The sequence below is a fragment of the Heterodontus francisci genome, chromosome 11 (genome assembly GCF_036365525.1).
Source record: "Heterodontus francisci isolate sHetFra1 chromosome 11, sHetFra1.hap1, whole genome shotgun sequence".
Lineage (NCBI taxonomy): Eukaryota > Metazoa > Chordata > Chondrichthyes > Heterodontiformes > Heterodontidae > Heterodontus > Heterodontus francisci.
In genome coordinates this window covers 65,419,513-65,437,015 of record NC_090381.1, presented here as the reverse complement: position 1 = coordinate 65,437,015, position 17,503 = coordinate 65,419,513, and the positions used below count along the sequence as shown (strand labels likewise).

Sequence of the window (17,503 nt, the reverse complement as noted above, 5' to 3'; positions counted from 1 at the left end):
GCAGCGACCTGATTGGTCCCTGTGAGGCTGGCGTTGAGTAACAGAAAGGCAGGAAATGTGTGTCTCTGCTTCTTCGAGCATTTCCATTTTTTGCCCCGAATTCTGCAATGATGCGACCAACAGTCCCAGTGATCGTGATCGCTGCGGCTTTGACAGCTTACTACGTGTACATCCCAATACCGAACACCGTCTCCGAGCCCTGGAAACTGATGTTCATGGATGCGACATTCAGAGGAGTCCAGGATATGGTATAGTTCAATTTGCTTGATGCTGCTTCACTAACACTTGAGATAATTTGAAGTGAAATAATTGACCATTACTATGTTCGTAGTTTCAAAGGTATCCCAGACTTGCAAGTTACACAATTCACTTGTCTTTCTCTGCTGTTCACTTATGGTAGTATTACTCCCACATACGTCCTTTCGCGTACACCTTTCATGTTAAAGTTCTCAATACAATTTTCCAAAGACTGTCCACTTAGTAAGAGAAAAGATGTATGCTGATCACCCTACAGGTAATGACGAAGATGAAACAAGGAATGGCAGGTGGTGGTTCCTGAACTACTAAATACATTCGAAGATACTAATACACAGCACGTCCATCAGTATCTGAAAAAACGATTAAAATTTTGGCCGCACCTGTTGTGTATTTCCATTTTTTATGTTTTCACTTTTATTAAAATATCGATTAATGTAGGAATTTCTATAGATAAAGTGTTCTATTTCGTCTGTAAACTGTTCCAAAATATTTGACACCCAATACATTACTTTGAAGTATTGCCATGTAGGAAAAAGAGGTAGTTAATTTGCACAAAGTAATATTCCACCTACAGCAAATTGAAGGAACGACCCAATTAATTCGTTTCCTGGCAACCTTACTTGAGGAAGAAATATTGACTAGGGCACTTTTTACTTTGAATAGCCCCATGGGATCTTTAATGTCCATCTGAAAAGGTATATTTGGCTTAGCAACTCGTGTGAAAACACTGACAGCATTACACTGAAATCTCAGATGTTTGGTTCAATATACATATTGGAATTTTGCTTGATTTACCTTTTTTAGGAGTGGGCAAGGTGAAGCTTTACAGAAGCTGTTGTCCTGCTTTATACGTTTTTATTGGCTGTTCATAAATTTCTGTTACAGGGCGGCACAGTGGCGCAGTGGTTAGCACTGCAGCCTCACAGCTCCAGCGACCCGGGTTCAATTCTGGGTACTGCCTGTGTGGAGTTTGCAAGTTCTCCCTGTGTCTGCATGGGTTTTTTCCGGGTGCTCCGGTTTCCTCCCACAGCCAAAAAGACTTGCAGGTTGATAGGTAAATTGGCCATTATAAATTGCCCCTAGCATAGGTAGGTGGTAGGGAAATATAGGGACAGGTGAGGATGTGGTAGGAATATGGGATTAGTGTAGGACTAGTATAAATGGGCGGTTAATGGTCGGCACAGACTCGGTGGGCCGAAGGGCCTGTTTCAGTGCTGTATATCTAAATCTAAAAAATCATATTTTTAAAAATGATACTCAGCAAAGGTTTTTGGATTCCTAGGAAGTAAAGTGATTTCAAAAAATATAAACATTTATATGGACTATAGATGCAAGCTTTGTCTTGCATCGTGTTATACATATTTATTATATCTGTTTATGTGAAACTATAAGAAGACTGATGTATTACGATTTTAAAATCCCTGTTGTTTCTGATAAATTGCGGGCCTGGGTGTAAGTAATCCACACTTGCTGTCTGGAGCAGACACTGACATTTGAAGAGGATGGCCCAGTTTTATGACTCCATAAGGTCACAATTGTTTGAATACTATATACAAGTTTACCACTGCAGGAAGGGCATAAAGATATTATCTGTTATGGGTGACCCATTAGGAGGTATTGTACTGGGGCAGTGACAGTTGCAGCTCAGTTGGTAGCACTCTTGCCTCTGAGTCAGAAAGTTCCTCTAACTTCTGACTTCAACTTCAATGTTCCCTCTAACTTCCAGGTTGCTGGAGGCTTTTCATGCAGGTCAAGCACAACTCGGCACATGTGTGGCCATGGAAAAAATTCAAAGGTCCTGCACATTTAAATGAATGGACCGTGCACAACAACAACAAAAAAATGTTAGAGGGGACGTTGGTTGTGGGTTCAAGTCCCATGCCAGGACTTGAGCACAAAAATCCAGGCTGACACCCCAGCAGTACTGAGGCAGTTAAACTGAGATAAAAGATCCCATAGCACTATTTCAAAGATGAGCAAGAGGGTTATTTCTAGTATCCTGGCCAATATTTACCCCTCAATCAACATCACAAAAACAGATTATTTTGTCATTGTTCACATTGTTGTTCGTAGGAGCTTGCTGTGTACAAATTGGCTGCCGTGTTTCCTACCTTAGAACAGTGACTACACTTTAAAAGGACTTCAGTTGCTGTAAAGTGCTTTGGGATGTCATGAGGTTGTGAAAGGCACTATATAAATGCAGGTTTTTCTGTTTAGGAGATGGAATGTGTTAAGTGGATAATAGGTTTGTATCTCATGACTTATGCATTACTAGTTACACTAGTTCAATAGGGAGTAAAATTTAGTACTATACACTTGAATATTTCTGATTTTTTTAAAACTTTATTTTAAAATAATGGTATATGTTTTTGTTTAGAGGGTCTAGACAGTTACTGGTATATCCTTTACCGAACCAGTGGAGCTTTACACCCTCCAGGTCAGCAGGAGCGATCATACATCTGTGTTCCTACCACATGCTGTCTGGCAAACCAGTTCATGCTGTGGATAAACAAAAGTGCACAGCAACTGTCTGCTTTTTTAGTCGACATTCAAACTGTCAGCTTTGACAGAGTAGCAGGACCATTACTCTGTTAGACTTTTTTTTAAGTTGTAATTTTTTTACCTGGTAGTATGTTAGTGACAGACAACAACAACTCATATTTATATAGTGCCTTTAATGTAGTAAAACATCCCAAGGCACTTAAAGATTAGCAATTCATACAACTTCTTTAAAGAATATACATCTGGAAACCTTGTAAGATAACTTTATTCTCCCCTGTACCATTACCTAATAGTTCACCATTGCATAAATAAAGATGTTTCAAACATAAATTATTTTTGAGTTTCTTAATTTTAGGATTGCATTAGCATGATTGCTTCTGGCATCCCTTCCCACAGTCGTGTACCAGACAAAGTAGAGAAACTTTTTCTTTCTGTGAGGATATTCAATCCTTCTACTTCCACTCTAGTTCCCTTTGTTTGCCGCTGATTTGCTTACTGCCTGTGGTTGAGAAGACTGCTAAGTGAGCTGCTCCTGGGCATTCAACAATGCCATGGCACTAGCTACCAGGCAGGGTAAGAGAGTGGCTTAATGGCAGTTGTACTTCCAGTGATTTTCTTTTCATCTCCCTGAGAAAAGACACTTGACTTTCATTTAGTACTTCCTCACAATCATATAGCTAAGACTAGGATATCAAAATGTTGAAATTAAACCTGCATCCCACAGCTTTCACAGGTACAGTTTTCTGGAAAGCTCTGGAGGTTTTAAAGAACTGAATTGGGGAATTTTTGGGAAAGCCTAGTGGCACTATACCTGCTGCCTTAAGCTTGTGTTGCAGCAGTTCATCTATTTCAGTGCAACATTTTACAGTCTTGCTTTTCAATATTATTACTTTATATTTTGCTATTAAGTATTTTATTAATTTTGTATGATAAGCCTTAAGGCAGCTTATAGTACTTGAAGTGGAACTATGTTACCTAACAGAATACAAGTCAGTTGGCCTGTCAGTAACAATAAAGCTAAAGTATGCAATGAGACGAGTGGAAATCCCTGGGAGAAAGAGAGATAGTGATTAGAGAGAGGAAGCTAAGGGGAAAGGGAGAATAGTTGGAGGACCAGTTTATTGAAAGAAACTAATCTGTTTATTGAAGATTTGAACAAGTTTTAGGTAATGGAGACATCAGAGTGAAGAGATAAACATCAGGTGAAGAACTGCTTGAAAAGATCAAAATGAGGATGGGAGTGGTGTGGACAAATAGTGGAAAATGCCAATGATAAAGTTTTTGATAGTGATGTTCCATGAGATAAGGAATCATACAGTTTCAAAAATGATGCACAGGGCGGCACAGTGGCGCAGTGGTTAGCACCGCAGCCTCACAGCTCCAGGGACCCGGGTTCGATTCCGGGTACTGCCTGTGTGGAGTTTGCAAGTTCTCCCTGTGTCTGCGTGGGTTTTCTCCGGGTGCTCCGGTTTCCTCCCACAAGCCAAAAGACTTGCAGGTTGATAGGTAAATTGGCCATTATAAATTGTCACTAGTATAGGTAGGTGGTAGAGAAATATAGGGACAGGTGGGGATGTGGTAGGAATATGGGATTAGAGTAGGATTAGTATCAATGGGTGGTTGATGTTCGGCAAAGACTCGGTGGGCCGAAGGGCCTGTTTCAGTGCTGTATCTCAAATCTAAAATAATCACAGTTGTATGGTTAAAAGAGGCTGCCTAGAAGGAAAAAGAAGGGCAGTGTGATTCAACTTAAGTCTTGCATAGTTTCTAGGACATTGTTGAATAGGGGGATAGTAGCATATTGATAATGTTACTGAACTCGTAATCCATTACTCCACCACAGCAGCTGGGGGTATTTAAATTCCATTAATTAAATCTGGAATAAAATGCTAGTCTCAGATAATCATAAAACTACCGGATTGTCATAAAAACCCATCTGGTTTATTAATGTCCTTCAGGAGAGGAAATCTGCCATCTTTACCTGGTCTGGCCTACAGGCAAATCCAGATTCACAGAAATGTGGTTGACTTGTAACTGCTTTCTGAAATGGTCAAGCAAGCCGTATCTGTTGTATCAAGCTGTTACAGAAAGCACTGTGGGAGTACTTACACAACTTAAAGACTGCAGTGGTTCAAGAAGGCAGCTCACCACTCCCTTCTAGGTGGTATTTAGGGATGGACAATAAATGCTGGCCTTGCCAGTAACACTCCCATCCTGAGAATGAATAACAGGTTTAGCAGCAGCTGCCCATTTTTCTGTAAGGAATAGAACATAAACCAAATGTAGAAGTCTAAGGAGAAAAAAAAAAAGTGAGTAGGACAGGAAATGAGGAACCTTGTGACTTTAAAAGTAAAGAATTTAAGAAACTTGTAACCCAGTTTTTATGCGCAACTAGGAACATAGTGAACTTTGTATATGTTATCAACTATTGTTTTTTGTAAAATGCTTTTGCAAACCAGTTGTTGTTGGGTATGTTTAGCTTTTCCCATTTACAAAAAAGAAATCCTAGGAGACAATTGCACATGAATGATGTTCCATTCATAATAAGTCCAAGGCTTCTGGCTTAGACACATTTTGCAGCTGTTAAGTGAAAATGGACTGGGCTAAAGCCTGGCTCAGGTATATAATTAATGCCTGACCCGACAACAGCCAACCCAAACCCGAACCGGGTTTTTTTAAATGCCCGACTTGACCCAAACCCGACGCATGTAGTCGGGTTTGATCAGGTAGCCAGGCTTTACTGCACGTTTCCTGCCTTGACGTCCTGAATGTTCATTTGAAGATTACTTCCCAGAGCAAGGCATCACTGTCCACGTCCAGCCCGACCCGAACCGGACCCAACACATGTCGTTAGGTCTGGTCGGGTTCAGGTCAGGTAGCCATGCTTTAGACTGGGCTGTTTAATCCTTCTTCCTACCATCAGCAACTGAGAAAGTGCCACCTATCCCAATGATGAGATAGCAAACTCAGAATGTGAATAATTGTGGGCCAAATCTAATGTGCATTGAGATCTTTTATTTAAACCAGTTTTTTGTGCGTTGAATGCAAGCTTTTGATGTGTTAGAAAATTATATTCATTTGGATAAAATGTCATCAGCCTAATATTAATATGCAGCCTAGGAGTTAAAATAGCCCAGGTCTCAAATTTTCTGCAGCGAGTGAATTTAATAGTCACTTCATCACCAAAGACCTGCCAAAAGTTACAATTGGGACCTTGTTGCACCTTGTGCATTATTTTGAAAGTTGATAAAAAGTGAAAGCCTTCCTTGCGTCTAAGAAGTCAACATAATAATTCTTAGTAGGTTGTTTTTTACTCTATCTGTAGATATCGGCATGCAGATATTCTAGATTGAAAATACTAAAATAGTTGGGAAATATTCATTGACCCCCTGTCTCGAGAGACAATGGGTAAGCACCTAGAGGTGGTCAGTGGTTTGTGGAGCAGCGCTGGAGTGGCTATAAAGGTCAATTCTAGAGTGACAGACTCTTCCACAGACGCTGCAGATAAAATTGGTTGTCGGGGCTTTTACACAGTTGGCTCGCTCCTTACACTTCTGTCTGTTTTCTGCCAGCTGCTGTGTCTCTTCAACTCGCCTCTCTTTAGCCCCTCCTTTATAGCTGTCCACCAGCTCTGGCGAACGCTGGCAACTGACTCCCACGACTTGTGGTCAGTGTTGCAGGACGTCATGTCGTGTTTGCAGATGTCTTTAAAGCGGAGACATGGATGGCCGGTGGGTCTGATACCAGTGACGAGCCCGCTGTACAATGCGTCCTTGGGGATCCTGCCATCTTCCATGCAGCTCACATGGCCAAGCCATCTCAAGCGCTGCTGGCTCAGTAGGGTGTATATGCTGGGGACATTGGCCGCCTCGAGGACTTCTGCATTGGAGATACGGTCCTGCACATGATGCCAAGAATTCTCTGGAGGCAGCGAAGATGGAATGCGTTCAGACGTCACTCTTGGCTGACATATGTTGTCCAGGCCTCGCTGCCGTAGAGCAAGGTACTGAGGACACAGGCTTGGAAAGACACTGACTTTTGTGTTCTGTGTCAGTGTGCCATTTTCCCACACCCTCTTGGCCAGTCTGGACGTAGCAGCAGATGTCTTTCCCATGCGCTTGTTGATTTCTGCATCGAGAGACAGGTTACTGATGATAGTTGAGCCTAGGTAGGTGAACTCCTGAACCACCTCCAGAGCGTGGTCGCCGATATTGTTAGATGGAGCATTTCTGACGTCCTGTCCCATGATGTTAGTTTTCTTGAGGCTGATGGTTAGGCCAAATTCGTTGCAGGCAGCCACAATCCTGTCAATGAGTCTCTGCAGACACTCTTCCATGTGGGATGTTGATGCAGCATCGTCAGCAAAGAGGAGTTCCCTGATGAAGACTTTCCGTACTTTGGTCTTTGCTCTAAGATGGGCAAGGTTGAACAACCTGCCATCTGATCTTGTGTGGAGGAAAATTCCTTCTTCTGAAGACTTGAACGCATGTGAGAGCAGCAGTGAGAAAAAGATCCCAAACAGTGTAGGTGTGAGAACACAGCCCTGTTTCACACCACTCAGGATAGGAAATGGGTCTGATGAGGCACCGTTATGCTGAACTGTGCCTTTCATATAGTCATGGAATGAAGTGATGATATTGAGTAGCTTTGGTGGACATCCGATCTTTGCTAGTAGTCTGAAGAGACCACGTCTGCTGACGAGGTCAAAGGCTTTGGTGAGATCTATGAAGGCAACGTAGAGGGGCATCCGTTGTTCGCGGCATTTCTCCAGTAGCTGGCGAAGGGAGAACAGCATGTCAATAGTGGATCTCTCTGTTCGAAAGCAGCACTGTGCCTCAGGGTAGACACGCTCAGCCAGCTTCTGGAGTCTGTTTAAAATGACTCGAGTGAAGGCTTTCCCCACTATACTGAGCAGGGAGATTCCACAGTAGTTGTTGCAGTCACCGCGGTCACCCTTGTTCTTTTCGAAGGTGATGATATTGGCATCGCGTGTGTCCTGTGGTACTGCTCCCTCATCCCAGCACAGGCAAAGCAGTTCATGGAATGCTGAGAGTATAGCAGGCTTGGCCATCCTTTCCAGGGGCTTTTCCACTAGCTAGAGAATCGATGGCATTACTGAGTGTCAGTTTTGTTAGCTGTTTGTCCAGCTCATCCATGACTGGCAGAGACTGGGCTGCATTGAGGGCGGTATCAGTGACATAATTTTCCCTGGAGTACAGTTCTAGGTAGTGCTGCACCCAGCGGTCCATTTTCTTGCTTGGGTCAGTGATTGTTTCCCCCGATTTAGACTTGAGGTGGGGGTGGGGGGGGTGGTGGTGGTGATCTTCTTGATGGTTGGCCCAAAAGCTCTCTTAATGCCATCATACATTCCCCTGATGTTTCCGGTGTTGGAGGCCAGCTGAATATGACTGCATAGGTGTTGCCAGTAGTCATTTGCACAGCGCCTGGCTGTTCTTTGCGTGGTGCTTCTGGCGGCTTTATGTGCTAAGGATGTTAACTCGCTGGGGGCTTTTTTGTAGTTCAGCATTGCAATGCGCTTAGCAGCTATGACAGGTTCCAGCTCTTCAGAGTGAGTTTGAAACCAGTCTGCATTCTGCTTCTCGCGTTTGGCAAAGGTAGTCATTGCTGAGTCATAGATGGCGTCTCTGATGTGGGCCCACTTGGTCTCTGCATCTCCTGCAGGAGTTTTTTGAAGGGTTTTTTCAAGTGAATTAAAAAACTTTTGAGACAGCCCACAACATCGTGGGCCGAAGGGCCTGTTCTGTGCTGTATTTTTCTATGTTTTTCTATGTTCTAGCTGTGGGTAAGAAATTCTGTTAGTGTTGATGCGTGGGCAGCCCTTATGCTTGGAGTGATGTAGCTTCTTTGGTTTGAGTCTAACTTTGCTGCACACCAGGGAGTGGTCGGTGTCGCAGTACGCACTGTGGAAGCTGCGTGTGATTTGAACACTGCTTATGGAGGTTCGCCTTGTGATGAGTCCAGCTGGTGCCAACGACGTGATCTTGGGAGTCTCCATGAAACCTGGTGACAGGGTTCAGTATGAAAGAATGAGTTGGTGATGCAGAGGCTGTGATAGGTACACAACTCCAGCAGTCTCTGTCCATTCTCATTCAACTTCGGGTTTCATGGCGCGGTTGGCTAGAGAATTGGAGTGGCAGCATCTGCCACGGAGCTTGACGGCAGGATTGCCGGGCCTGCTCGTCCTGGTGGCAGCGAGGCTCTGTGGTAGCACCTCCGCCGCTCTATGGCATGACCCTACTTTACATATTTGAAATACCTCTCTGCATAAAATTTAAATTTAAATTTAATTCCCCGTGATCTTACCTTCAGTTCCCAATCTTGAGCACATATAGCGGCACTCACGCACCCTCACTTTCCTGTCCAGGAGAAGCTGGCATTAATGAGGTGGGGAAGGTGTCGCCTCTGCATTATTTAGTGGATAGCAGGGGAAGAAGGGGGTCAAGTCACACACCATCCTGACATGTAACTATATCGCCGTTCCTTCACTGTTGCTGGGTCTAAATCCTGAAATTCCCTCCCTAACAGCACTGTGGGTGTACCTACACCACATGGACTACAGCAGTTCAAGAAGGTAGCTCACTACCACCTTCTCAAGGGCAATTAGGGATGGGCAATAAATACTGTTCTCGCCAGTGATGCCCACATCCCATGAATGAGTTTTTAAAAACTCTGCGTTATTTAATGTATGGTGGGAAAGGGGTCAACTTTATTATTTTGAACTGTTTGCAGGGCTGGCAGTCTTTTAAAAATTGCACCAACGTCGCCAATGCCACTCCGCCATGTGATTGGGAGGCTCGGCCGCTGTCAATATGTTAAGTGGCTGCCCGCTGCCTAATCACAGTGGCGCAGCACCTGTGTGGGGCGGCTGCCATTTTCTGCATAGTGGGACAACAAAATCCAACCCTACAATTCAAAAGTACTTCAGTGGCTGTAAAGCACTTTGAGACATCCGGTGGCCAATTTGGCAAGTACAGAGGAAGAGTTGATTGGAGCAAAGGGGGATAATTTGAACTTGCCGATAGTGTAAGACAGATAATATTGGATGCCATCTGTTATACAGCTCTCCTGATTTTCCTTCCCATTCATTTCCAGGAGAGGAGTTTTTCTAGCTGAGTAGCTGGGAGATGCAAAACTGATAGAATACAGCGGGCAGAACCTTACCGCCTTTGAAATTTTTCTGCCTTCTGGAACAAATGCGGGTCCCGACCCCAATGGTGCCAGCTGGCCGCAGGGTGTCGCGATCTTACAGGAAGCGGCCAATTAAGAGATTGTTGTCAAATTAAGAATTGTGGGCAGGTTCTTGAGCTGGGAGGCCCAATCAGTGGGCCTAAAGCTCAGGACGGCCAGCAGCCCCACTGGGAGAGGTGTGCACTGTTGTTGCATGTAGGGGACCACGAGGGCGCCTCAATGGAGGCGCTTTTCTGCAGCATTCTGGAAATTTAAATATCATTCAGGGCCATAGCTGTCAGGTCAGCAGTGTGCCACTCCACAGGATGGCTTGTAGCTGCAGCCATAGCCTTCTCAGCCCAGTGGCTCTATGTTGGAGTGATTAAGAGGCACTGATGGCCCCCCTGCCCTGCCGCCTGGAGGCCTCTCCATTTACCTGCTGTGTTCCAGCCTCAATTAGGAGCCCGTCTGCCCTCAGGAAGATCCCATCAATGCCATAAACTTGCCCCTAATTGGCCGCTTAATGGGCCTAATTGACTGTCTACTGCGGCCAGGCAAGTAGCCACTGCCGTATTGACCTTGCCTCTGACAAGATTGCTCGGAGGCGTGAATGCGTTGGGTAGCTGAACCAATGCACTAATTTCCAAGTTTCCTCCCAGTCTCGCCTCTTAACCCGCTTCCACTGAGACGGGAAGATTCCGCCCAGCAAACCCCTGGCAGGAGAGCATAATTATCGATGACCAGTTTTAGGCAGTTTCCATTTAAAAATGTGGATATAAAAATTTACCGTAGAAAAAAACTGGTGCAAAATCATGACAGAACCTGACGAGAAAGTATGGTTTTGTGGACAGGAGATCTCAAATGTAAGATTTTTTAATGTATTAATTAGATCCTAACCATATTCAACTGAAACCAAATATGTAAACATTTTAAGCAGAAACAGAGGCTGGAATTTTACACCACCGCAGCAAGCCGGATGGTGGCGGACGGGTTTAGGGTGGTGGGGGTAGCGTAAAATGGAGCGGGAGACTCCGGGAGGCCTTCCTGACCCGCTCCTGCCTCCACCCCAATTTACAGGCTACTTAATAGCCACTTAAGGGCCTTTGCCTGCCTCCACAGGAATTTTACCTGTGGCAAGCGGGCGTCCTGGAGCTGGGAAAGGCCACTCCACTGTTGGCCTCTCCGCTCCCTGCGGGTGGCCCTGACATTCGGGCACAGGGCGCCCGATTGAGGGCCACCCCCACTTCCCCAACCACCCCCAGCCCTCCTTCCCTCCCCCCTCCCCAAATGACCACCCTTGCCTCGCCAGGGCACAACCAATTACCCCCAGTGAGGCAATCCAAACTTAACTGCAGTCCTGGCTCCATGTCCTCAGCTAACCCTAACCCTAACCCTAACCCTGACTATCCCAGTCTCAATTTTTCTGCCTTGATCAGATGCAGAGCAGTGGCCAGGCATTTCCCCCACTGCATGGGAAGAAAAACTGGAGGGCCTGTCAAGCTGAATTGCACTTGTGTACATGCTACTGCTGTATTATAGAGCCAGAGATATGGGACGGAGGAAAGAAGGGAAAAATGGCAAAGTAACTTTAAAAGACTCTGTACTCAAAAACATAGTCCATCTTAAAATAAATGTAAAGTATATATGAAGCAAGTAATGGGGAAAATAAAAGCATTTTGGATGTTTTCCTGCTCTGAATTGGGCAGGTGGTAAGAGTTTGCCAGCAGTGGTAAATCCAAATATTTCTTCTTTCTTTCTTTCTTTCGGGCCTCCTTATCTCGAGAGACAATGGATACGCGCCTGGAGGTGGTCAGTGGTATTTCTATCACTGCAAATTTTCCATGGCATCTACCTCAATTTGGAATAGCTGATTTTCCCAAATCCTGCTCCCAGGAAACACCTATTTTGCTGGGTCAGGAACGCAGGGTACAGACTTGTTTCCCTTGGATTTTGCCCCTTTTATGTTATCCCAGGAACTCTGTGACTTTCCTTGGAGTTAGAGCTGGGCCTGCACCTGCAGTAGGTGTAAATATGTATTCCTTATCTTCTCTTTCATTATCCTTGGAAAATGCAACTGCAGGGGTGTCCAGTGAAACATGGCAAAGTGGCCTGTTGCCATATGATTGGTAAGAGTCCTAGGGGTAGATTGAAGACAGTGTGGAAAATTGTTATTTTTATTTTCCCCACTCCTAAGATTTTTGGATATAATCAAGACCTAGCTGCTGGTGGGAGATCAGCTGGGGTGAAATTTTAACTTGTTCAACACCCATTCGCTTACACAGAGTTAAATTCGGGAGTCCGAAAGTCCCAGTCTGAGGCTTAATGTTCAGCTGCTCCAACAGCACGTGCTGAAGAAGCCTCAGGAAATCCTGGACCTCAACAGGAACAGCACACTTTGCACTGCTTCTGTCCGGCTATGAGACAGAGTGGGTTAGGAAAATTGTTCCTAATTATTATAAATCAAGTAATTTAACGATCTGCTTTGAGAATCCCACTCTCCAAAGGAAACAATTGGGCTATCTGGTGTTGTTTAGTATCTTTCCAGAAATCTGTAGGACACCTTTTGGTAGCACTGGTTTTGGATCTTGAACTAATATAGCTGGTCCTGTATGAAGTCTTGGATATCAATATTCTGCATTGCCACATTGTTGTATTTGGATACTGTGGCACTAATTATTTTCTTGGTAATATATAAACCTGGGGCTGATAATGTATATTCTAATTGGATCAATCTTCCCTGGTCTTAGCCCATCTCTAAGAGATAAAGTAGTTAACAAAAATGGCTTAGAAAAAAGTTTTATTTATTTTTGCATGTAACATTGGGTTGAATTTTCCTGGCCCATTTGTGATGGGCTGGGAGGTGAGAGGGTGGCAAAATAGCGGAAGGCTTACATCTTTCCGCTGCCAATCCATATTGCCAGCGGCAGGAAAGTTGGGACCGTCACCTGTCAGGTGGCCAATTGAGCCAAACCAGTGGCCAATTAAGGGCCACTTCCCACGGCCGGGCATATTGCCTGCATCAGGAGGACCCATCGCTGTGTGGGGACACTGCCTGGTGAAACCTGGCAGCCTCCCAGTGGACTCTGTTGGGGGTCCCTCCTTTATGGGCACTTCTTGGCCCATAGAGGGGACCCGATGCAGCAATAGGTGCTCAATGACCACTGCTCCCCCCACCCCCGCATAGTTCTGGCTGCCCCCAACCACACATACCCCTCTACAAGGGTGCCCAGCCATTGAGGCACTGTCTCCCTGGTGTTGCAGCCTCAGCAGTGATGACTGCTAGCTGTTGTCACTCTGATTGGGCTGGCAGCTTTTGGGGGCCTTAATTGGATGGCAGCCCCAAGAGCAGCCTCTTAATTTGTCGCCGCTGGCAACATGCCACCCTGGGTTCTGCTGCCGGCTGAAGTGGTCTTGGCTGCTGCTTTCAGTCCCAGTGGCGGGAATTCACCGTCAGCCACAAAATTCTGTCTTTATCTTTAAAAGAAACAATTGCCCTTTTTTAAACCTTTAAAGCAAATTATGGTTTACTAAAGAATAGGAATTTGTGAGGTTTAGTTCACCAAATTCATTTATCACGCTGCGCAGATATGGTTTTTAACCACATGCCTTGCAGAAGTCCTGGTTGAAGAGGAATTGCTGACCTCTGTTCAAATTTCATGCCAGTTGTGCATTTATTGATCTTGATCTTAGCTACTGAACCAGTCATTAACACTAGTAACATTGTTATTCACAATATTATATTAAATTATATGACTGGATGTGATATATTCATTTATTTAGTGCATGCAGACTGGATGTGATGTTAAAATGGTTTGGGCCTTCCAGATCGAAGAATGTTATAAATTTTACAACGCAAAAAAAAGGGGGTGAAATTGATCAATATCTGTAGGCCAAATGGGCTGATAACAAATCGGCAACCCACTTTACACCGTGCTCAATTTTCTTTTCCAATAACTTGAGCGTGCTTCTCACTTATTTACAGGCCACCAATTTCTAGTATTGTAGTGAGCCCAGTGGTTGAACAGAAACCCGTGGACGGTTTAATTTTCTGGATTTGTATATATATATCGAACCCCCCCCCCCGTGATGATCTAGACTTCACAAAGCAGTAGAATAAAGACATATCAGATAGTGGCTTATGCTATAAAAGACAGAATAGCTAGATTAAGAATGAACAGTTAAGCAATAGCATAGACAATATAGTATATTACTCTTGATCCTGTGGTTTACAGAACTTTTCTACATTTCCCCCATATGAAGAAAGGCAAGCAATACAACACTTCACTAATTCATCGTTAGCTAGTTTTGGATCGAGGTAGATATGTGGGGAAATTCTTGGCAGGCTGCTGTACCACCAGGGTGGGAAATCTAACTGTCAATCAATACAGGAATGACTATCTCAAATCCTAGGGAGAGGATCATTGACAGAAATGGGCTGGGATGTTCATGTTTTTTATGGCAATTTCTGTGTACGGCAGGAAAATAGGAATAGTGTTTTTGAGGGTGGGGTGGGATGGGATGTTGTTCAGCCATTATAGACGAATGAAGAGAAATTCCTTCAGACAAGTCACCAGTGTTTTGTTACTTAATTCTTATTTGCAATAATTAATTGTTCGAAAACTAAATTGTAGGGCACACTTACATCCTTGTACAGTAAGCATTCCTGCATTATGCAGGTGTATGTTGGTCACAGGGTAGGGGGAACTGTATGGATTTTTGGTGGGGGACATCATCCTGGCAGACCTGCTTTCCCTTTATTGGACTTTTGCATCATAGGCAAAAGGAGTGGCATCTCGGTGGAACTAAATACCTCCTCCACCAGCGCTGAAATTTGTAACAGTCTATGTGAGTGAAACTTCTTTAAGGTTTGGTTGAACTACACATAATGTATTCATGTACAAATATAGTACTGTTTAACCTTGACAAACATGTAGCTGGATTATTAGGATTTTTAAAATAATTCCTTCATAGGATGTGGGCGTCGCTGGCTAGGCCAGCTTTTATTGCCCATCCCTAACTGCCCTTGAGAAATGCGATTGGATTAAGAGTTCAATAAATAAAATTTCAATTAGGAGTTGTACCACAGCCCAATTAATTATTAATTCAAGAATTCAGTTAGAGCAAAGCAGTAAACTGATAGTTTTAATAGACAATTTCTACTTTTATACAAATCTGATTGGAATTGTTAAGAAACCACTGCTCTTTCTGATTGAGATTTGGTAATGTTTCATGTGCTGGAGAAAATATGTTTGGCTTTGAATTATTACTGCAGTGGATGTGAGTTTAGATTTTTGTATTTTATTGCTATCTTCTTTACTTTCTATTTTTGTTTTTTAGAATTGAAGGGCAACAGTTGGCTGACCTTTTATCTACATCCTTGTGTAATCGCGTATCTTGTAAAACAGTTTCATAGCTTTGAGGTTACACATAACACATTGGTGAACTTTCCTCTACATTCAGCAGTGGTCAGCTGACTTCTATACTTTGTGGCAGCTGATGATTGTGTCAGGACTCAATGTCTCATGTTTGAGCATTTGTTCACCCGTTGAGGAAGGAGACTTTTACAATTGATCACATTTAATGTATATTTGTATTTAGCAACCTAGTATAATGTTAATAATGGGTAGCACAACACAAACTGTTGAATATAAACATTGTCCCAAGTACTTATTGTAATATTGTTGACTATTCAAAATAAATTGTTTAATGAAAACAAAATAAACTTGGGCAGCATTAATGCCCAACTTTGCCTCTACCTGACTACAGAAGATAAACTAATATTTTTTTGTGACTAATGTCTGTCTGAATTTCCAAACCAAAGAACTAAAGTTTTTTTTTAATGTCTCTTAGATTACTATTCAATAGAATTGAGTAAAACTTGTACAGATAGTCCCTAATATAGATACAAGCTGCACCTTGAAACCATGATGCTCACAAATTATGAAGTACAGACAGCCTTCAATGCATCAAAAATGGCATTTGTAGAATTTGGCTCTCTTGACCCAGAGAAACTGCTCTATCCCTTGGATTATATGCTTGCCCAGCTCCATCCCAGGGCTGGAGAGGGTTCTCTACTGCTATGGATGCTGAGTAAGGAACTTCCCATTCCACAAAAATCAGGAACTGCACTGGAATGACTTATACTCTCTCAAAGTAGGGTATGGGTCTCCAGGACACTGTCGCTAGATGATTTACATAATCATTACATTATATTTCCAGCTGCAGTGTTCCCCTAATCTGTGACATCACTCGACCAGCACTTCAGAGAGCCACAACTGTGTGGAGTGTGTTCAGGAGGGGACGGAAAATCAGAAATCCTGGGTGTCAACATTCAAGAAGGAGTCTGATATGGGGTGGTCTTAGTATTTGGTGGGGTATGGGTTAAGTAGTCAGCATTCGGATCTGTGAAATTGGGGGCAGGAGGTGGCAGTTGGGGAGATCTCTGAAATCAGGGGCAGGAAGAAATGATCTACAAGGGAGTAAAGGGTTTGGGGTGGGGGGGAGTGTGCACAGTCAGGAAAGTGGAGTTAAAACCACAGTCAGATCAGCCATGATCTTATTAGATGGTGGAGCAGGCTCTAGGGGCCAAATGGCCTACTCTTGCTCATTTTTCTTATGTTCTTGTGGATTGGAGAATGGGGGTTTCAGTAAGCAAAGGAGAAAGGGAAGAGAAGGGAACTGGGGAAAGAGTCAGGAGATTGGATCTCAAGGGGGAGAGCAGCTATGGGGGAGTGGATGAGATGGGCACCATAATGCTCTGAAGAGCCAGGAACAACAACAACAACAACATGGAGCGGGAGCAGCACAGAAAGGATCGACAAGTAAAGTGGAAGAACCAAGGGGGAAGGGAGGCAGAAGGTTCTTAACCTGAGGACTATTACACCATGAGGTTCTTCACCACATGTGGCTATTGAGGTAGAGAATAATATTTAATATGAAAATATTTGAAAAGGAGAAATACAAAAGGATCTGGTGGTTACAGGAGAGACTGGCAGCAGCAGGGAGGAGCTGAATGTCTCCTCCAATGCTGCAATGTCATTTTCCCTTCTTTGCCTGCTCACGGGTGGCCTCCTGCTTTTGGAACTTCTCTCACAACAGTGCAGGGTGCCAATGTTGCAGATTCCAGAATCAGGACGTCCCTTCCTCAATGGAAAAGGCCTTTGGGATGGTAATGAACCGGTAAATCCAACAAACAGAAAATGAACCGAAGTCCCATCCCACTGGTAGGGCTCCAGAATTGGGTACAATCGCAGGTGAAAGCAAAAGAAAGAATAAATGCTGCAAGAGATCCAGCCAATCTTGGAATATGTGGCTCACTTGGTTTACCATACATAAAGTGACCATTTTGAAAGTAACCTGATTCAAGTTTCTTAGGTGTCCAGAATTGACAGGTTTCACTGTATGTAACCTCACCATCCCTAACTGTACTATTCCATAGAAGTTCAGTTTAAGACCAGTATTAACTTCTGTTAAAGGCAATTAGTATTTAATACTGTATTATCGAAGTAAAGTGTGGGAGAAGAGATCAAATAGCTTTCTTTGTTCTATGAAGAAC

General features: G+C 43.8%; 1 protein-coding gene across 1 annotated transcript in view; it reads left to right on the top strand.

The window, feature by feature from the left end:
* Positions 1–37: 37 nt before the first annotated feature.
* Positions 38–17,503, top strand: part of LOC137375291 (neutral cholesterol ester hydrolase 1-like) — a 57,777-nt gene continuing 40,311 nt past the window's right edge. The window contains exon 1 of the mRNA XM_068042226.1: positions 38–248. Coding sequence (XP_067898327.1) covers positions 108–248 — 141 coding nt within the window. The 5' untranslated portion in view covers positions 38–107. The remainder of the gene's footprint in view (positions 249–17,503) is intronic.